A 22,404-nucleotide genomic window follows, 5' to 3' on the forward strand; every position below is an offset into this window, starting at 1 on the left:
TCTCTAAATTTTGGTCTATAAAACCTTAATTTTTTGTAGTGCGATAAGTGTTTTTCCATTTTAATTTTGCATTTCATAACTTATTTAAAAATTATAATTTAGCTAAACCTCAGAGAGAAATATGTAATTTAGCTAAATCTCAAGGGAATGTAGGTAATTTGCCTTTATTTGTCAAAAGGACATTTTAGGTAATTTATGATATCCGTTAACGACGTTAATTGCGATAGGACAGGATGTAATTTTTGAAACCTCAGGTGGAAATCTGTAATTTCATTAAACTTGAAGGAAGGTGTAGATAATTTGTCCAAAAAATTACTAATGAATTGTGGGCCCCACATCTATTTTTTGATTGATTCTCTTTCCAACGATGTTAGGGGTTGTTTGGCAATGACTTTTTTAGTTGACTTTTTAATTTTTTTTTTTGGTTTTTTTAGCCTGAAATTTTTTTGTTTGTTTGGTTTTTTTATTTGACTTTTTTAGCTTTTTGGCATTAAAATGATAAAATTGCCCTCCACCTAGAAATGATATTTTTTTGACTTTTTGTTTGTATATGGATTAGTTTGATAATTTTGTAGCTTTTTTGTTTTTTGTGATTTTGTATTTTTTATTTTGTCTTTTTATGATTTTTTTAGCCCAGATGGTGTGCCAAACCAAGGCTTAGAGAATTTCACTTTTAAATTCACAAATGTTCCTATAATAAAATGATAGAAATTCAAATTCACCTATAATAATATGGTAGAATAAAATTATATGTAACAATTAGTATATTAATTAATATATTAACGAATGATATGATATAATTTTAGAAATTTTAAATCTTTATAGTTTGTATAATGATTGAGTCTATTGTTTTGAAGTAACGATATGATATCATATGTTAGTATATCAATTAGGCTTCGTTTGGCAAGAGGTTATTTTAGTCAATTAGTCAAAAAGTTACTAAATTAGCCAAAAAGTCAACAACCCATACCAAAAAGTCAAAAATTCTCTTTTCTCTCTACTTTTTGCACATCTTTTCATAATTAGCCAAAAAGTCATCCCAAACATAAAAATTTTTTTTACCCACCTTTTTAGCCAAATAGTCAAAAAGTTACTAAATTAGCCTGTTCCCAAACAAGGCCTTAGTATATATAACATCACATAATATGATTGAATCTTATATCATTAAATATCTAATAAATTAAAAATTAATACATATAATATCACATTATTATAATATGATAAAAGAATTAAATTTTATATTATTAAATATATAATAAATTAAAAATTAACACATCTAATATCAGTACAATTATAATAACTTTGTAAAGGTGTTAAACATACCAATAATACTAGGTAATTCAAAATTTTGTAATTTAAAATTTTGTGATTTAAATAGTTCAAATCACTCAAAACAATATCGTTTTAAGTGTAAAACGACGTAAAACGACATCATTTTAACAAATTTATACTATTGAAACCATAAAATTTTTAACTATCAAACATTTTCTTTTTGAACATATACCCTTACTTCCCCGAGCACCTCTCTCTCATTGAATGCTTCCATTGCATGCTTGACGGGCTTCTCGAAGCTTATACTGCCGTGTACACACCAGACCACCATGCCAGCTTGCTTATATAACTAACTAGAACAACACATCCCACCACACACAACCTCCCTGACACACACCCTTACCCTCCCTTTTCACCACCATATGCTGCCTCCGCCGCCCGCCACATCTCCCGACGGAGCCAGAGCCCAAGCCGTGTGGCGGAATCGGCTTGGCTCCGCATTCCGTACCGGTCTAGCATGTGCTATAGTGGGCTGTGTATCCCTCTATGGCCCACACCCTCTAAAAACCCAACTGACATTCCCTGCTTTCTCTTACGTCACCGCCATTCTCATCGTCTCTGACGCCACCCTTGGCGATGCCATGAGGGGCTGCTGGCACGCCGCGTGCGCCACCGTCATGGTGGTTCCGGCCGCCATGCTCAGCTTATGGGTAATTGGACCCCAAAACTTCACGGCCGGGGTTGCGGCGGTTGCGGTGGCGATCGGGTCGTTGGTGGTGGCGGTGCCGGAGTCGATGGAGTTGATGACAAAGAGGATTGCGTTTGGGCAGATAGTGATTGTGTGTGTGGGAGCTGTGATTCATGGGAAGGAAAACGGAGCTGTTTTGGGACCGATTCATGTGGCTTCGAGTACGACTCTCGGAGCGTTGGCTTCTCTCCTGGCTTTGTTGCTTCCCTATCCTCGGCTAGCTCACTTTCAGGTAAAACTTGCATGCACACTTTTGATCGACTCGGGAATTTTTTAGAAACAGTTACTATATATTTTTACAAACTCACAATAATATTTGGACACCTACTTGTAATAAGATTTTTAATGCTAAGTATTTTAGTACATATAACATTCCTCTTCGAAATTTACCATTAATGGTGTGTTTGGTTGGAGAATTTGGAGAGGGATTTGGAAAGGAAAAGAGAAAAGGTGTGTGAAACTATGTGAAATTTAGGCATGTTTTATTTATATTTCACCTACCTTTTCCATTTTCCTTTCCAAATCCCTCCTCAAATCCCTCAACCAAACATAACATAATAGATGAAATCATATGGCAATGCCATAGTCCTAGTATTCCATTCCACTTAATATTCACTAGGATAAACTCTCTTAGATTTTTTTTTTTTTAAAAAAAAAAAAAAACAAATCTTCAAACTTTAACATAATTACACTGACATTCCTTTTAGCAAAATTACGAGTATCTTTAACCCTTCACTTATCAAATTTAAATTTGATAAAAAAATGATGAAAATGGTACTCCAGCCGTTTCACTAATTGATATCAAACAAAGAACGCTGTACTTTTTCATCAAATGAAAAAAACGTTTTAACCTTTTATCAAATTTGTATGTAACCACTAGACCGAACATCTTCCTAGACAACAAGTTATGGGATGAATTTGATAAAAAATTTACACTAGCCGATCAATCGCCCAGACATTCTCCTAGTCGTCCTCTCAGTTGACTAGTACTTGGATGAAAAATGAAAAAAATTCGTTGGAACGCTCGATTTTAGATAAAACTTTTAGTTAAATTTGATAATTTAAAAAAAAAAGAGTAAACATTGGAGATGCTGTAAACAGATCAAAATTAATGCAGATAATATGAAAACACAAATACATAAGATAAAATATACATTTCAATGTAAAATAGATAATAATATTATTTTTTTCATTCATACGATTAATGATTTTTTGATAAAATGAAGGCCAAGTTTTAACGATTTCAGATGAAACTTTTAGTCAAATTTGATAATTAAAAAAAAAAAAGAGTAAACATTGGAGATGCTCTAAAGAGATCAAAATTAATGCAAATAGTATGAAAACACAAAGATACATAAGATAAAATATACATTTCAATGTGAAATAGATGATAATATTATTTTTTTCATTCATACGATTAATGATGTTTTGATGAAATGAAGGCCAAGTTTTATATAAATTAAAACATTAACACTGTGTTTAGTTGGGAGATTTATGAATGAATTTAGAAAATGTAGGTAAAATATGAATAAAATATGTCTATATTTCACTTAGTTTTACACATATTTTTTCCATTCCCTTTTTAAATTCCTTCTCAAATCTCCTAACCAAACACAATATAAAAAAAACTTAGTGCAATTATGACAAACTTTAGCCTGTGTTTGGCAAGGGCTTTTTCAGGATTTTTTGGCTATTTTAGCCACAAAAAACAAAATAGGCTATTTTAGCCATAACAAACAAAACATCACATCCAACCTATAATCATTACATTCTTCTCTCACAAAAAAAGTCAAAAAAGCCAAAAAGCCCTTCCCAAACCAAGCTTTTTAGCCCAGGCTAAAATAGCCAAAAAAGCCAAAAAGCCAAAAAGCCAACCCACTTCCCAAACGGAGGCTTAGAAAGCTTATTATAATTTTTTCAAATATCAGGATAGGTCAACATAATTTACCCTATTTACTATTAATTTTTCACCAATTTCACGTTCCTACCTAAAAAAAAATTCAATTCTATCTGATTGAAGTTTTTGGCTAAAAAGAATTCCGATAATCAAGTCAGTGATTTGCCCTTCGTTTTAAGAAAATGGAAATGGAATTCAATAATGATGTTGGTAATCTTGTTTGTACGTTCCTTTTTATTTTATATTTATTTTTCGTAGAATATTTTTTTGGAAAGTTCCAACCATTATTCTGGCACTTGTAAATTCTTGTGCCGGGATGTTCTTTGACACCAAGAATCCTCTAGAGTGAAATTTTTTTAAAGTTTCCTAGAGTGCTACATTATGTGGTTGAGATTTACTGGCAAGTCACATCAGAAAAATTGATGTGACTTGCCAGTAAATCTCAACCACACATGTAGCACTCTAGGAAACTTTAGGAAAAAATCACTTTAGAGGATCCTTGCTCGTTCTTTGACCGGAGTTTTTGTACTTCTCATCCTGATATGTTTAGTTGGAATACTTTTCTCGAGTACTAAATCTCGTTTGGGAAGTGTCTTTTTTACTTAAAAAGTTAAAAGTTACTAAAAAAATTAAAAAGTCAATAATTCATATTAAAAAGTCAAAATTTTATTTTTTTTTCTATTTTTTTGTACATTTTTTTGTAAAAAGTCAAAAAGTCATCCCAAATATACTTAGTTTTTTTATATCACATTTTAACTAAGGCCTCGTTTGGAAATCCTCATTTTTAGTCAAAAAGTCAAAAAGTTAATAAATTAACCAAAAAACCAACAACCCATATTAAAAGGTCAAAAATTCTCTTTTCTCTCTACTTTTTGCACATCTTTTCGTGAAAAAGTCAAAAAGTCATCCCAAATATACTAGTTTTTTTTAGTTCATATTTTAGTCAAATAGCCAAAAAATTACTAAATTAATCTGTTCCCAAACGAAACCTAAAAAACTAAAAAATTACTAAAAAAATATATTCCCAAGCAGGCCTAATTCTTGTACGGCATATTTCCTTTTTACTAGTTGGACCTTCATTTTAGTCCAGCCCTTTCTTACAGCCGTGATCTAATTGTATTTTTCTTTCCACCACAGAAAGTGAATGTTCTCATTCTCTTGGAATAATTATTCTTTTCTGTTCTTATTCTCTTGGAATAATTATTTTATATTGTTGACTTTTATTCTAATAAATTAAACAGGTACGATGTTATTTAACTTTAGCTATGTGGTGATGACGAGAAATGATCTGATTCCAACTTTCCTAACTTCGTTTGGCAACTTGGGTTGAGCTGGATTTGAGGCTTTTTGAATTATAAAAAAATAAAATAAATTTTTTAATTTAATAAGATGAATTGTCATATTTAATTTATAATTATTGTATTCTTTTTCTTATAAAAAAGTTAAAAAATTAAAAAACCAAAAAACCAACTCACTCTCCAAACGAACTCCTAGCCTTGATGCCATTAGATTGCAAATTCCTTCTTGCTTGTCGTGATTGAGTTTATGAATAAAATAATTTCTATTAGTTAAAATAGTAGGATAGTATAAAATAATTTATAGTGATGCTATACGCACTAATTGATATATTAATTAGTGTACCAATATAGTTATGACATTATCATTTAAAAACTATGACTCCATCTATTATACAAATTACAAAGATCTAAAACCTTTAAAATTATGTCACATCATCCGTTAGTACACTAATTAGTATATCAATTGGTCCATATAGCATGATTCAATAATTTCTATCAAGATGTTTTCCAGAATATACCCCCTCACCCAATTTTTTTTATTTTCTTTTTCTCTCTTAGTTGGACTTCAAACGTATACAAAAACATATAGTATAAAATTATTATCAATATTTACATATTGACCAATACATAATTCCGATAAATGGGATGACTAAGATGGTGATAATTAAATTATATTTAAATCATAAATTTGTGGAGGAAAAGCGAGGAAAATAGGAAAATGTTAAAAAAAAATTAAAAAAAAATTGAAGTGAAATGAAATGAACTAAATCTATTTCTTTCATTTCTCTTGGTATATTCAAGATTCAAACACAGCGTTACTACAAAACCCTTTCCAAGCCGTAATTAATTATGATTTTTTTTTATGCTTATTTACAGGTAAAGAAACTATGTAGATTGTATGCTGAAAATGCTTCACAGAGGATTAATCTGTATATGAAGGCCTTCTCTGCCCAAGACAACATAACTGCATTGGATGCAATCTCTCAAGCCAAGCCCTTTACAGAAACGGGAACCAAGCTTCTTCAGACTGTCAAACTTATACAGGTAAAGCAATTTTATTTATTTTTTTATTTTTGGTTCAGCGGTTAGGATGTCCGAGCCAGCATACGAACACCTCAACTAATCCCTTGATCCAGTCAAAGGCAGACCATACACCTATAATACCACTAATGTTTTTCAAAAGAAAATATTCGGAAGGGCAGGTATTAAAAAAAAATTTGGCAGACGGAGGGTCATGCATTTTCAGTGAGGCTTATTACAAGTTAAAAACTAATAATCAAGAAGTAAATGTTAAAAACACATTTTTCCCTACTTCTCAATAATTAACTTTTGCCTCAAAAATTATGGCACAGATTTTTAAAATTAAAAAAAAAAGAAACGGAAAATGTTTGGTGGCCACAAATTCTGTGGTTCAAATGGCCCGAAACTGCCAAAACGACGTCGTTTTGGGTGTTTTGAACCATTTGAGCCACAGAATTTGTGGCCCCTAGCATTGCTGATATGGCTCTGCTATGAACTATGATCTATGATCATTGATCACTATAACAAAGACTAGGGCTGTATTACACTTCAAACCATCAACTCAACTCATGCAAAAATTCTTCCTGAAACAGGAAGGTGTACTGTGGGAGAGACCTCAAATCAGACTACTGAAGCCCCATTTCATAAATCCCGGAGTTCGATTGCAAGCCATGGAAATCCCAATCAGAGGGATGGAAATTGCGGTAACCTCTTCTCCTTCCTTTCCTGTAAGAATCATTGAAAAAGAGCTCAGTGAGGTTTTACTAGGAATGGAACTACAAATCGGCCAAAAACTAGAGCAAGCCAAGTGTTCTCTACCTTTCGAGGCAACGACAGCTCTGGAGGCAAAGGGGGAGATTTTCAACAAGTTCCACGAGTCCCTCCCAACCGTTAATCTGAATATTGAGGATCTAACTACTTCTTTCTTCCTGTTCTTGATAAAGCTCCTCCAAGATGACTTGACTATGGCTGCAAAAACAGAATGTATCATAGACAGATCTAACATTAATGAAGAACCAAGAATTACATTAAAAGAAGCCAAATGTGGCTTCAAAAGGATCTGCAGTAATTGGTGCGTAAGACGACCTAAGATTGAAACACTGACATTTGCAGTCAAGTATTCACTTTCTTTAGGTCTTGCAGTGTTCTTTGGTTTGATATTCAACAAAGAAAATGGGTATTGGTCGGGGCTAACCATTGCCATTAGTTTTACAGAAGGGATGCAAGCAACATTTACAATGGCAAACGCTCGAGCGCAAGGAACAGCACTGGGATCAGTCTACGGTGTCTTGGGCTGCTTTTTCTTCCAAAATTTTGATGAAGCAAAGGTTTTAGCCCTTCTACCTTGGATAATATTTATCAGTTTTCTAAGACACAGTCAGATGTACGGCCAATCCGGTGCGGTTTCAGCAGTTATCGGAGCATTATTGATCCTGGGCAGGAAGAATTATGGCCCTCCAGCTGAATTTGCTATTTGTAGACTCACAGAAGCTTTCATTGGACTATGTTGTTTCATCGTAGTTGAGCTTCTCTTGCAACCCACAAGGGCAGCGACTCTAGCAAAAAGGCAACTCTCACAGAGCTTGGGAAAACTTCAAGAATGCATTGGGGAAGTGGGTCTCTCTTCTGATCCAAAAGACAAGCCTCCGAAATTAAGAGAAAAGCAAGAGAAACTAAGAACTTGTGTCGATAAATTACAGAAATTTGCTGGAGAAGCCGAGTTGGAGCCTAATTTCTGGTTCTTACCTTTTCGGATTGCGTGTTATAACAAGCTGTTTAAGTCTATATCTAAGATGGCAGATCTCTTGCTTTTTATGGCGTACAGAATGGAGTTCCTAGTGGAAGCATCACAGAGTTGTGGGCTTGCTTGGAAGGAGCTACAAGAACCCATCAACAGTGATCTAGAGCTTTTCAAGAAAAATGTAAATTCTTCACTGGAATGTCTTGAAAAGATCACTTTAATCAAGTGCTTTGCAGTCATCGAAAGAGAAACTCATGGGAAAAAAATACACAATGACCTTGAGTTGGGAAAATCATCAAATACAGATGAGCGTAGAATGCATGCAGACGCTGAGAAGATTGTAAGTTCCTTCCTTCAGCACTCGAAGGAAGCAACGGACAAGATCTGGGCTGAAAAAGGTGAGGAGAGACGTAAGAACGAAATGGCTGTTTGTTTGAGTGCCATTGGGTTTTGCATCAGTGGCCTAATGAGAGAAACAAAAGAGCTTGAGAAAGGAATAAAAGAATTGATTCGGTGGGAGAATCCTTCAAGACGCATAAATTTCTATGAAATATCTGGTAAGATCAATGCTCTTTATCCAGAGTAAATTTAGCACCATCACCCCCATAAAGGGTCATGAAACCAGGGCAGTATCTAGAAAGGTGGCTGCTATGGAAAACCCGCAAATTGTGCAATAAAAATGTGGAAAGTTTCCAGATTCAACAAATAGACACCAGGCTAGTCAAAAGAGATTACCATACGTCTTTTCCCAAAATGTGCAGTCACACAAGGTGGTGAACATCCCACTTGAAGATATAGCCACAGTGTCCCTGGCGCAGAGAGATGGACAGAGACTGTAGCATGTAAACTGTAAAACAGTATGAATAATTGGATAAATTTTTTAAAATGTTTATATTGTTAATGTATAATGTAATGTATAATATATATAATGTATAATGTAATGTATGATATATATAGTATAATATATTATAGGACAAAGCATAAGCATAGGATTCTTTTCTTTTTCTTCTTTCGGTTGTAAAGACCAAACACCACTCACACACTTTTATTATTATGCATAACTTTTGTCTTCTCCTTTCGGTGCTTTATCTATAAATAAACATCACTCTTGTAACCAACAAATATAGAAATTACAACATTTCTTTCAGATATCTTACATTTCTCACATATATAAGTATCATAAACATTTTTTGTTATATTTCCTCAGAAACCATACCAAACTAAAATAATTTTCCTATAATGCAAACCAAAAAATAGAAAGCACAGTCAGGAACATTTCAAAAAAAAATATTGGATATAGATATCGATTCACTTGTTTAGGTTTGAACCTACACAACATCATCAATTGTCCTTCATACACATGTTGTACTCCGTATTCTACCATGCATTCACGAATCAATGGCATGTTTGGTGCAGGCTCTAACAAATTAAAAGTTTTAATCATAAGCAGAAGTTAAAATACTCTCCCCTGTTTCTCAATAATCATTTGTTAAAATATATGCTATTTTTGTCTTATAAGTTATAAATATAAATTACGTTAAAAAGTCTTACACGTATTTTCAAAATAAGAAAAAGAAGTTATAAGCAATTCTATAAACTGCACCAAACAGCCCCATAGACAATTGTACGGGGAGGAAATAATTCTCCTCGTATAATCCTGTTGACCAAGTCCACGCTTCTCCGTACGACGTCGCTTTGTCACCTGAAAACACAAACGTGAGCTAGCCGGCGGGTGTGTGCCGGAAACCTCTCCGATGCCTAAGTCAGAAAACTTGACAAATAGACAAAGCTCTAAGTTCTCAGAAAGATTGAGTTCAATTACCTCCTTCAAGGTGATGCTTGTGGGCTTTTATAAGTTTCATATGGCACAATCCTAGTAGGACTTGTATTTCTCCATGCAGAGTCCTCCTAGGATTCATACTCTTAAGGATAATGCTTATCCTTTCACACCCTCCCCCACTGCTTAAACCAAGTGGGATGGTTCTCTTTATGGCCGAACTTCCATTTGACCGAAGTAAAAATGGCTATGCCGAGCCACAAAGTAGGCCGTCCTAACAGTTGTTCGGTTCTTCTTCACACTATCATATCTCGGTTCTCTCATACATGAACCGTGGTATGTTCGGACCGAACCAACGACTCGACCGGCATAACTTTCAAACCGGTATACCTCTAAGGCCGGTCTAACTTCAAGACCGGTCTAACTTCAAGTTGCTCCCCAAACCGAAGTACTTTACAATCCTCTAACCGAAGTAACTCTGCTACTTCGTAAGCCGAAGTAATTCCACATCTTTGGGCCGGAGTAACTCTGCTCTCCTGGGCCGGAGTAACCATTGCGGCCTTTTTTACTTAGTCCTTCGCGTTTTTGGGAATTAAAGCCCAACTCGCAGCTCGGCCCAATTTTTTCCAAAAATTACAAAAATTCATTACTTTCACTACAAAAGTCATTACTCTGTGTGTAAAGTCTATTACTCCTTTAAGAATTCAAATCCTGTATATTTCACTGATAGAATGAAATTGAGATCTCCGTACCATTAAAAATGGCCATGAAAGATCCACATTGACAAATCTTGATTTAAATTCAAAATCAAATATGGAAGTTACGAAATTTATAATGATAGGGTAGTTATAAATCATTGATTTTGTACTTTAGTGAAGCGTTATAATAATATTAAATCAAATGGAACCAAAAACAAAAAAGAAAACTCCAAAAAACACAAAAACAGAAACCAAAGACAAAAAACTATCAAAAAAAACCTTAACAAAACTCCATTAACAATCAACCAAAAAACATCATTATGGTTTTCGAAATCATGCAGAAATTACAAAAAATGAAAAACATAGTAAAAGTTTGATAGATTAATTGTCTATATGACTTATTATTGGAAAAAAAAGAAATCATGCAGAAATTACAAAAAATGGAAAACATAGTAAAAGTTTAATAGATTAATTGTCTATATGACTTATTAGGGGAAAAAAAAGAAAAAGGAAAGCGATGAATTTATGGACTATTGGAAAAGGTAAGTGATTGATTGATTCCTCTGAATTTCGATTTTCTGACTGCAATGGTTGATTGCGAAGTTTGATGGTTAAGAAATGACGTCGGTTAAGAAACGATGTCGTTTTTTATATGCATAACGACTAAAAAAGTTGTTTGTGTGGCTGCTGGGATTCGAGCCCAGGTCTCCACGGCCACAACGTGGAATTCTTACCACTAAACTACAGCCACTTGATGATGAGATGTTTATATTTTATGCAATTAACTCCTACCTAGTTTTCTGAACAAGCAAACCTAATTATGATTTTTTTTCTTGCATTTCATTTTTCCTTTTGTCTTCACTTTTCCTTAAATCATATTCTCAATTAAATTTAAAATTAATACTATCCTTTTTAATCCTTCATCCATATTATAAAATTATATACTACTGGACTAAGCTTTTTTTTTTTTAATAAATAAAACTTCTTAAAAAGGAATGAGAATTACTTGTAATAAAAATCATGTGTCGACGTTATTAATATGTTTGATTTCATTGTAAACTTTTAATCAAAAAATAGTAAATTTTAAATAGTATTAGCTCAGATTATTATTATTATTATCCTCAAAAGGTTTTAGCATTGTAAGATTTCTCCAAGAAGTGAGAAAAATGAATTGTAAATATTTGTCGTGAATATATAATAAAAAATCACTTTCCTATTTCAATCAATTCTAAAAATTGAATTCATGGATCAAAATCACATTTTCTTTCTCCTCAACTACCTATCCTAATCCATCCAATCCTTATGGGAGTTAGCCTACGATGAGAATTTGAATTGTCCATTTTGTAAACGTTGAAAAAATACATAAGTGCAAAAAATTAGTTACTAAACGGTTTTAGTTTGAAATTATATTTAGGCTAAGTTTGGGAAGACTAAATAAGTGTACTTTTTGACTTTTTATGAAATTTGGGTTAGATTTGGGTTGGGTTTGAAGTGATGTGTTAGAGAGGTGATGTGACTTAAATAGGATAGTGACTTTTTGACTTTTTAGATTTTTTAGAAGATGCCAAACTTGGCCTTACTATTTATTTCATAAAAAAAGAATACAATTAAAGGCTAATTACACTAACATTTCTATAATTTAGGTTTCTATCACTTTGATTCCTAACTTTTCAATTGTGACACATTTAACCATAAAATTTGAATTTTATTCAAAATGAGGACAATTGAATATATCATTGCTCAATTTTAAGGGCAAAGTCGTCAATTTAATAAAATATAAACAAATTTGACAAAAATAAATGTCAAAAAAATATTTTAAAATTTTTAAAAATAATTTATACCCACCAAAGATAAATTACGTAAAATTGATAAATATTTTAGACATTTATTTATGGGTACACTTCACTTTTATCCCCTATAATTTGGGCCGGGTACGATTTACCTCCTGACATTCGGATATCACCACGTAACCCCCATGTGGTTAATGGATTAAAACGCACACTAACTTTTGTTAACAGAAGTTGTAAATTGACAATTATACCATCATATATATATATATATATATTATTTCAGAGAAAATCCAATTCTTTCTCTCTCCATCTTCATCTTCTTCTTCTCTCTCCATTTCAAACTTTATATGTGTGCATACATGTACATATATATACATATACAATCTCATTTTCAACTTTTTCTTGATTATGTGTACATATATATACATATCTACATATCAAACCTAGTTCGAATGCAAAGCCCTATTCGAACGAATGGAAATTTTGATATTGAGGTCGGAGAAATTCATAAATCACTGAGGTATTTTTTCGTCTCAAGTATTTTATTTGATGCAACCATGCCCAGTTCATAGCTGTTGGAACAATCTTCTGTGTAAATAAAATAACTTAAAATAATTCAAACAAAATAAAATAAAACTTACAGAATTTATTTTGTTGAACCGAATCAATAATTTAAAGACCAAGTCGAGTGTGTGACACTCTATCCTTAAGACAGATTCACCCCGTTACGGTGCTTATGGTCGAGTGGCATCTATCTCCCAGAATACAATGATCTTCACAAATTTGTAGAAACACTTCAAACAAATTTGTCTGGCGAACTAGAACCTTGTGTTCTATAACTCTCTTAAATTTATTCCTAATATTTTATATGAAGAATAATGCACTAAAAGAAAATGGATAGCAAAGAGACAAGAATTTCAGACTGAATTTTTCGGATCAATCAAAATTGGAATGGGGCTGCCTTTATATAGGCTTTGTTGGCACCTATTCAATTTGAATAGAAAATGTATGAAGAAGGGACATACCCCTTCCTTTAAAATAAAGAGACACCATGAAAGGTTTGCACCATTTCATTCAAATGGAGGTTTGACCCTTCCTTTAAAACAAAAAGACACCATGAAAGGTTACACCATTTCATTCAAAATGGAGTCTATTTCAATTTACAACTACCTCTTTATAAATTTTCCAACAATCCCCCACATGAATGAAATTGACAGAGAGAAAATGCAACAACATGATGTAAATACAGAGAGTACAGAAATTGGAAATATTCTGCAAAGGATAGGTAACTTTTGGCTTTGAACCTTCCCTTGTGAGATACTATCGGATTTACTAGCTAACCAGTGAACATGATGTCTTGAACTGTTCAGCCGTTTGTGTAAACCAAGACAATAAAACTCACACAGTATATCTCCAGACACAATTTAGTTCTCACTATTGTATTCATTTTGGCCCTGAACAACATGGTCTTTCATGAGTGCTCTAAAGACTTGTAGCCCTTCACAAATCTTATAGAACCGGCCCAATTCACACTCACATATGTGATTCTTATGAAAAGTATCCTACCATACTCCACTAGGTTTACCTAGATATAAGAATCATTAAAAGTATTACTTAACCTAAACCGCTGCAGACATCACTATTTCATCAAAGAAATGGGTAGGAGATAAACTCCCCAATGATCCTTCTGAGTCATTCACAACTCGGTTGTCCCTTTGAACCTAGATCTTGGGATCTCCAGTCAACTAGGTTGGGTTGCCATTGTGGTAACTCTTATTTAATAGACTTTAGTCCCATTCCCCTCAATGAATTCTCAACTAACTCTCTTGCTAACCCTTTGGTTAGTAGATCCGCTATGTTGTCTTTAGACTTAACATATTCTATAGACATAATTCCATTAGAGAGTAGTTGTCTTACGGTATTATGTCGACGACGAATATGTCGAAACTTACCGTTATACATATGACTCTGTGCTCTACCAATTGCTGATTGACTATCACAATGTATGCATATAGCAGGCACCGGTTTTGGCCATATTGGAATATCTTCAAGGAAGTGGCGAAGCCATTCTGCCTCTTCCCCTACTTTGTCTAAAGCTATGAATTCAGATTCAATAGTAGGCCTAGCAATACAAGTCTATTTGGAAGATTTCCAAGATACAGCCGCCCCACTAAGAGTAGAGACATACCCACTAGTGGCATTTGAGTCTCTTGTATCCGATATTCAATTTGCATCACAGTATCCTTCAAGTACTGCTGGATATCTAGTATAATTAAGCCCAATGTTATGAGTAAATCGGAGATATCTAAGAACCCTTATAATTGCTTTCCAGTGTTCTACTCCCGGATTACTCGTATATCTACTTAATTTACTTACTGCACAAGCTATATCTGGGCGAGTGCAGTTCATCAAGTACATTAAACTTTCAATAATTTGGGCATACTCTAATTGAGAAATACTTTCATGTACATTCTTAGAAAGATACAGATTAATATCTACAGGTGTTCTTACAAGATGATCATCATCTTTGTTGAATTTGTCAAGTATTTTCTCAATGTAATGAGATTGTGACAAAGCATATCCTTCTGATGTATTGGTAATTTTCATACCAAGTATTACATCAGCAATGCCCATGTCCTTCATGTCAAAATATTTATTCAACATTTTCTTGGTAGTTTTAATCATGTCATTATTACTACTACTAATAATGAGCATATCATCTACATAAAGACATATAATGACATAACCTTTATCTGTGTTTTTAATATAAACACATTTGTCACACTCATTAATTTTAAATCCGTTTGACATCATTGCCTTGTCAAATTTCTCATGTCATTACTTTGGCGCTTGTTTTAAACCATATAATGATTTAACCAATTTACACACTTTCTTTTCTTTTCCTGGAACAGAAAACCCTTCTGGTTGTTCTATGTAAATTTCTTCATTTAACTCACTATTTAAGAAAGCGATTTTTACATCCATTTGATGAATTTCTAAATTGTATAGAGATGCAATGACAATTAGCATTCTAATGGATGTTATTCTAGTAACCGGTGAGTATGTGTCAAAGTAATCAAGACCTTCTTTTTGTCTAAACCCTTTAACCACAAGTCTTGCATTGTATTTATCAATTGATCCATCCGCTTTCAATTTTCTTTTGAAAATCTACTTGTATCCAAGAGGTTTACAACCTGGTGACAAGTCCACTAATTCCCAAGTGTGATTTTGTAAGATGGATTCAACTTCACTGTTGACAGCTTCTTTCCATAAAGGAGTTTCAGGACTGGACATAGTCTCTTTAAAAGTTAAAGACTCATTTTCTAACAAAAATGTTAGAAAATCTGGACCAAAAGATTTTGAGGTTCTAGCACGTTTACTACGCCTAGGTTCTTCTTCCTCATTTTGGTCTAACTCTTACTCTTGATCATTACTAGTAATAGTATCAAAAGATCTCTTATTATCACTAGTCTCTTGTCCAGTTTTATTTGGAAATACATGTTCAAAGAATGATGCATTTTGAGACTCAATAATAGTATTTACATGCATTTCGAAATGTTCTGATTTATGAATCAAAAACCGATAAGCACTACTATTCTTGGCATAACCAATGAAAATGCAATCAATGGTCTTAGGACCTATCTTAGTCTTTTTAGGATTAGGAATAGCCACTTTAGCCAAACACCCCCACACTTTTAAGTATTTGTAGGATGGTACTCTTCCATGCCACAATTCATAAGGTGTTTGATTTATTTTCTTTCGGGGTACTTTATTTAAAATATAATTAGCAGAAAGTATTGCTTCCCCCCACAAGTTCTGAGGTAATCCAGAACTTATTAACGTGGCATTCATCATTTCTTTTAAAGTCCTATTTTTCCTTTCAGCAATGCCATTTTGCTGAGGTGAGTAAGGAGCGGTGGTTTGATGAATTATTCCATGTTCTTTACAAAACTTACCAAAAGGTGATTCATATTCACCACCTCTATCACTTCTAAGTTTCTTGATTTTCTTACCAAGTTGATTTTCAACTTCATTCTTATATTGAATGAAAGTTTCCAAAGCTTCATCCTTGGTTCGAATTAAATAAACATAACTATATCTAGTATAGTCATCTATAAAAGTGATAAAATACTTTTTCCCACCTCTAGTTTGAATTGATTTAAAATCACAAATGTCACTATGAATTAATTCAAGTGGTTCCGTACTTCTTTCAATTGAATGAAAAGGAGTTTTAGATAATTTTGCCTTAACGCAAACTTCACATTTATGATTTGAATCAATGTTTAATTTAGGTAAACATTCCATATTAATTAATCTACGCAAAGATCCGTAATTAACATGTCCTAGTCTACCATGCCATAAATTTGAAGACTCAAGCAAGTAAGAAGAAGATGTAGTATTATTAATAACTGAGGGTACAACGGTCATTATATTTAACTTGAAAAGGCCATCAGACATGTAACATTTTCCTACATACATCCCGTTTTTGGTAAGTACAAACTTGCCACTTTCAAAAACTAGCCTAAATCCATTCTTACTCAACAAAGATCCGGAAACTAAGTTCTTGCGAATGTCCGGTACATGCAGCACATTGTTGAAAGTGAGTTCCTTTCCAGATGTCATCTTGAGTACAATCTTTCCTTGTCCTTCAACTTTGGAAGTTGAGGAGTTGCCCATAAAGAGTTGTTCACCATTGTCCATTATAGAATAAGATGTGAACATCTTTTTGTCGGCACAAATATGGCGAGTAGCACCAGTGTCCACCCACCGTTCTTTAGGATTTCCGACAAGATTTGCCTCGAAAACAACTGTAGAAAGATTGATATCATCTATACCATTGGAAATATTGTCCACTTCAGTCATGTGGGCTTGAACAGGCTTCTTGCTTGTTCTTCTTTTGCTTTTGCCTTTGCTACGGCAATCTTTGACCCGATGTCCCTCTTTGTCACAGATATAACATTTGCCATTAAACTTGTACTTTTTATTATCCCCCCTTTAGAGCCTTGTGATGAACTTTCTCTAGAAGACTTTCGTTTCTTGATTTTTGAAACATGTTCCACCACATTTGCCTTAGATTCCATAGGATGCTTACCAGTCCGCTTTTCAGAATTGCGGTTGTCTTCCTTAATTCTCAAACGCACAATTAATTTGTCCATAGAAATTTCTTTGCGCTTGTGTTTGAGGTAGTTCTTGAACTCCTTCCAGCCTTTTTGGTAATTTTTCAATTAAGGCTGCAACTTGGAAGGATTCACTGAGAGACATGTCTTCTGCGTGAATGTCATGCAGAATGAGTTGGAAATCTTGAGCTTGGCTGATCACAGTTTTTGAATCAATCATTACAAAATCCAAGAATCTGTCAACCACAAATTTCTTTGAGCCGGCATCTTCCGTTTTGTACTTTTTCTCCAACGATTCCCAAAGTTCCTTTGCTGTCTTGATTGGACTGTAAACGTTGTATAATGTGTTGTTAAGTCCGTTCAAGACGTAGTTCCGGCAAAGGAAATCGGCATGTTTCCAAGCATCAACCGCAGCAACCACTTGCCAGTCGGTTTCATCATCTTTCAGGATAGGAGCATCTTCATGGAGAAAACGAGCCAGGTTCAGAGTTGTAAGATAGAACAGCATTTTCTGTTGCCATCTTTTAAAGTCAGTTCCTGAGAACTTCTCTGGCTTCTCTCTATGATTTATTGGTACTGTCATCACAAGAGAGGGGGTTGGTGCAATTGCAGCCACCACAGTAGTACTTGTTTGGGCATTTGTTTCAGTAGCCATCAATTCGGATTTATTTATCGAACCGAATTAAAATTAAGACCAAATTCACAGAATTAAATTCTGTAACAATAAAAGAAACAAGAATGTAACTTTTATTTTCCAATTAATTTGAAAATAAAATAAAATTTTATTTAAACAAATTAATTCCACACAGAAAATTAAATTCTGTAAAATAAAAGAAATAAAAACTATAATTTTTATTTTTCAATTAATTTGGAAATAAAATAAAATTTTATTTAACCAAATTAATTCCACACAAGAAATTAAATTCTGTAAAATAAAAGAAATAAGAAAATAACTTTTATTTTTCAATTAATTTGAAAATAAAATAAAATTTTATTCAACCAAATTAATTCCACACAGAAAATTAATTTCTGTAGCACTTCAATAATTAATATATTAAAACAGAATTTTAATTAATAAAAACTCAGAAAATAATTTCTAAAAAACCAAAATAAATTTCCTGACAAACTTTCACAAAAATATATTCTGAATTGTTAATGACACCAATATCGTACTACTTAGTCTTTAAATTATTGATTCGGTTCAACAAAATAAATTCTGTAAGTTTTATTTTATTTTGTTTGAATTATTTTAAGTTATTTTATTTACACAGAAGATTGTTCTAACAATCTTAAGACAGATTCGCCCCGCTACGGTGCTTATGGTTGAGTGGCGTCTATCTCCCAGGATACAATGATCTTCACAAATTTGTAGAAGCATTTCAAACAAATTTGTCCGGCGAACTAGAACCTTGTGTTCTATAACTCTCTGGAATTTATTCCTAATATTTTATAAGAAGAATAATGCACTAAAAGAAAATCGATAGCAAAGAGACAAGAATTTCAGACTGAATTTTTCGGATCAATCAAAATTGGAATGGGACTGCCTTTATATAGGCTTTGTTGGCACCTATTCAATTTGAATAGAAAAGGTATGAAGAAGAGGCATACCCCTTCCTTTAAAATAAAGAGACACTATGAAAGATTTGCACCCTTTCATTCAAAGGGAGGTTTGACCTTTCTTTTAAAACAAAAAGACACCATAAAAGGTTACACCCTTTTATTCAAAATGAAATTCATTTCAATTCACAACAACTTTTTTATAAATTTTCCAACAATAACATCATGTTAATTGCTCTGTAAAGTTCACCCTGTTTTCATTCTATGAAAGCTTATGAGCAGAATTTATAATGATTCGATAGGTGGAGGCATCGGGTTCATGACCAGAATCCTTCAATTTTAGACTAAATGAACCATCAGAGCCCTCTTTCCTTTCCTTCATCTCTTTGAAGAGACTCAGGGACATACCCAGATCACCCCCCATTGGGTTGTATATATATATATATATATATGTATATATATATGAGTTTGATTCAAAATTTGTACAACTAAAAAAAGATATATATATATATATATATATATATATCTATATATATAAAGTTTAATTCATAAATTATAAAACTAAAAAAAAAAGTTTGATTGGATTATATATATATATATATATGCATATATATATAAAGTTTGATTCAGAAGTTATAAACAATGTCATCAATATTCAGATCTATAAACTTCTACCAGAAAAGAAAAAAAAAATGGACTCAATTTGATGAATCATATATTACTGTCACAGATACATCATTGAGTTGTTCAATGCTTTGATCCAATAAGGTTGATGATGGCAAAATATCACACCATAAGATTAACTCCATTAACAACAGCTACATACTTTTGGTTTCAACGGAGAAGATAGAGAACTTTTGGTTTCAACAGAGAGAGAGAGAGAGAGAGATTGAGAGGGAGTTTTATATACAGAGGGGTATTTTGGTTATAAAACATAATTTATTCTCTTCATGGCACGTGAATCTCACGGTATGTTAATTTGGATGGAAAAACTAACTATGTACTTTACTCTATCGACCATATGGGAGTTATGTGGTGATATTCGAATGTCAGAGTAATCTGCATATGGCCTAAATTATAAGGGGATAAAGTGAAATTTACCTTTTTTTTTATTTATTTTACTAAATTAATTTATTATTATGTGTGTTGGATGATAATTATATAATGGGTGATTGTTAGGCTTTTAATATGTAATCGATATATTTAATATATGAAATATTTTTAGTTTTGAATTTTTTGATTTAATAGATTGATTTAAAATGATATTAAAGTTATCGCCATCTTTGACTTTTGGAAAAATATAAACTAATTTAATAAAAATAACAACCTATTACGTAATTGTTATCCAAACACATACTCATTTTAACTTATTTTGTGTCACATCATCATTCACAACTTTTATACATTTTTTAAAGAAAAAGTATTAAAAAAAAAATCAAAAAATCAGTTTTTAACCGTCTTCCTAAAACAACCCTTTATCTTTATTGGGTAGAAATAATTTTTAAAAATTTTAAAATATTTTTTTGACATTTATTTTTATCAAATTAGTTATATTTTATCAAATTGGCTACTTTGCCCTTAAAATTGAACAATGATATCTTTAATTATCTTTATTTGAAACAAAATTCAAAATTTAAGGTCATATGTGTCACAATTAAAAAGTTATGGATCAAAAAAACACAAAATTCAAATTATAGGGACCGTTAGTATAATTTGTCCCACAATTAATTAATGTATCTATTTGTTAAATTTATTTTATATATATATATATTAATGGAAAATTTGATGTTGTGTTTGGTTTGACTTTGGAATCATGATTCCAAAGGCAAAATTTTTAAATCACTTTTCAAAATTCATAGCCAAACACATAACTCAAAATTCAATTCAAAACTCTTTTGATGATATAGTGTTGAAGATGTTGGTGTGTTTGGTAACGTTTACGTTTTCAGTTTATATTTATAAAAATTTTATAAACTGATTTTTGTTTATTTTTAGAAAAACATAAACTATAAGCACGTTTGATAATTGACAAAATATTTTTTAAAAAATTTAAAATATAAAAAAGAGTGAAAAATGGCAAGTGGCGGCAAGTGGCGGCGAAAGATGATAGTGGAAAGTGGTGTCGGTGGGTGGTGGGTGGTGGTGGGTGGGTAGTGGTGATGGTGGTGGTGGTGGGTGGGTGGGTGACAGTGACAGTGACGGGTGGTGGATGGTAGCGAGTGGGTGGTGGTGGTGGTGGTGGTGACGGGTGGTGGGTAGTGGTCGCAAGTGGATGGTGGATGATTGGTGGTGGTGGGTGGTGGTGGTAAGTAGGTAGCGGGTGGGTGGTGATGGTGGGTGGATGGGTGACAGTGGCGGGTGATGGGTGGCAGATGGCGGGTGGTGGTGGTGGTGGTGGTGGTGGTAGTGGTGGTGGTGGGTGGGTGGGTGACGGTGGCGGGTGGTAGGTGATAGCGAGTGGGTGGTGGGTGGTGGGTGATGGTGGCAGGTGGGTGGCGGGTGGATAGTGGGTGATAGTGGTGGTGGTGGTGGGTGGTGGTGGCGAATGGGTGGGTGGTGGTGGCGAGTGGGTGGCTGGTGGTGGCTGGTGGTTGATGGTGGTGACAGATGGGTGGTGAGTGGTGGTGATGGTGGGTGGATGGGTGACAGTGGCGGGTGATGGGTGGCAGATGGCGGGTGGTGATGGTGGTGGTGGTGGTGGGTGGGTGGGTGACGGTGGCGGGTGGTAGGTGATAGCGAGTGGGTGGTGGGTGATGGTGACAGGTGGGTGGCGGGTGGATAGTGGGTGATAGTGGTGGTGGTGGTGGGTGGTGGTGGCGAGTGGGTGGGTGGTGGTGGCAGGTGGTTGATGGTGGTGACAGATGGGTGGTAAGTGGTGGTGGCAAGTAAGTGAAGGGTGGTGGTGGCGGGCGGCGAATGGTAGTGGCGGGTGATGGGTGGTAGCGGGTGGGTGGTGGTAGTGGTGGTGGCGGCGAGGGGTATGTGGTGGCTGGTGAGTGGGTGGTGGTTCGTGAGTGGTGGTGGCAGGTGGTGGTGGGGGGTGGGGGGTGAGGGGTGGTGGCGGAAAACGGTGGTGAAAAATGATAGCGGGTGGTGGTTAGTGTTGGGTGGTAAAAAAAAAAAAAATTGAAAACTTAAAACGAAAACATATTTTTTGTGTTTTCATTTTTTGGCCAAATTTATAAACTGAGACCACTGATTTATAAATAAAAAATTTTACCAGACAAGTTTTTATTTAAATTTTTAATTTTTTTGTAAATATAAACAGAAAACTGAAAACGTAAGTGTTACCAAACGGCAGTAATGGAATTGTTAAATTATTTTTTATAAAAAATCTAAAAAAAATAATTTTTATATTTAAAAATATCTAAAATAAATAAATATATATATATATATATTTTAAATAACAGATTGCAATTGTCAAAAAAAAAAAAAAAAATTGCATGACATCTGAGAGGATATTGATAGACCTAATCCACTATTTTTAAA

The 22,404-nt window shown here is 33.7% G+C and overlaps 1 protein-coding gene, 1 long non-coding RNA gene and 1 other non-coding gene across 3 annotated transcripts; 1 reads left to right on the forward strand and 2 right to left on the reverse strand.

Annotated features, from left to right (window-relative positions):
- Positions 1–1,546: 1,546 nt before the first annotated feature.
- On the forward strand, positions 1,547–9,127 carry LOC114283400 (uncharacterized). Its single transcript, XM_028226205.2, has 3 exons — positions 1,547–2,252; positions 6,092–6,259; positions 6,829–9,127. The coding sequence occupies exons 1-3, from the start codon at positions 1,695–1,697 to the stop codon at positions 8,560–8,562; spliced, it is 2,460 nt and encodes an 819-aa protein (XP_028082006.2). The 5' UTR covers positions 1,547–1,694; the 3' UTR covers positions 8,563–9,127.
- LOC145822373 (uncharacterized) lies at positions 5,975–7,189 on the reverse strand. Its single transcript, XR_014363535.1, has 2 exons — positions 7,055–7,189; positions 5,975–6,961 (listed from the first exon to the last, which is right to left on the reverse strand). It is a non-coding gene; the product is annotated as an uncharacterized LOC145822373 (long non-coding RNA).
- Positions 9,128–11,130: 2,003 nt separating the features above from the next.
- On the reverse strand, positions 11,131–11,202 carry TRNAH-GUG (transfer RNA histidin (anticodon GUG)). Its single transcript has one exon. It is a non-coding gene; the product is annotated as a tRNA-His (tRNA).
- Positions 11,203–22,404: the final 11,202 nt, after the last annotated feature.

This window comes from Camellia sinensis, chromosome 3, assembly GCF_055761805.1.
Source record: "Camellia sinensis isolate YWXY chromosome 3, ASM5576180v1, whole genome shotgun sequence".
Classification (NCBI taxonomy): Eukaryota; Viridiplantae; Streptophyta; class Magnoliopsida; order Ericales; family Theaceae; genus Camellia; species Camellia sinensis.

Excerpts from the sequence above, each read along its gene's own strand:
- LOC114283400 (XM_028226205.2), top strand. The coding sequence starts at position 1,695 with ATGCTGCCTCCGCCGCCCGCCACATCTCCCGACGGAGCCAGAGCCCAA. Across the intron at positions 2,253-6,091 it reads CTCGGCTAGCTCACTTTCAG|GTAAAGAAACTATGTAGATT; the intron begins GTAAAACTTGCA and ends GCTTATTTACAG. Across the intron at positions 6,260-6,828 it reads AGACTGTCAAACTTATACAG|GAAGGTGTACTGTGGGAGAG; the intron begins GTAAAGCAATTT and ends TTCCTGAAACAG.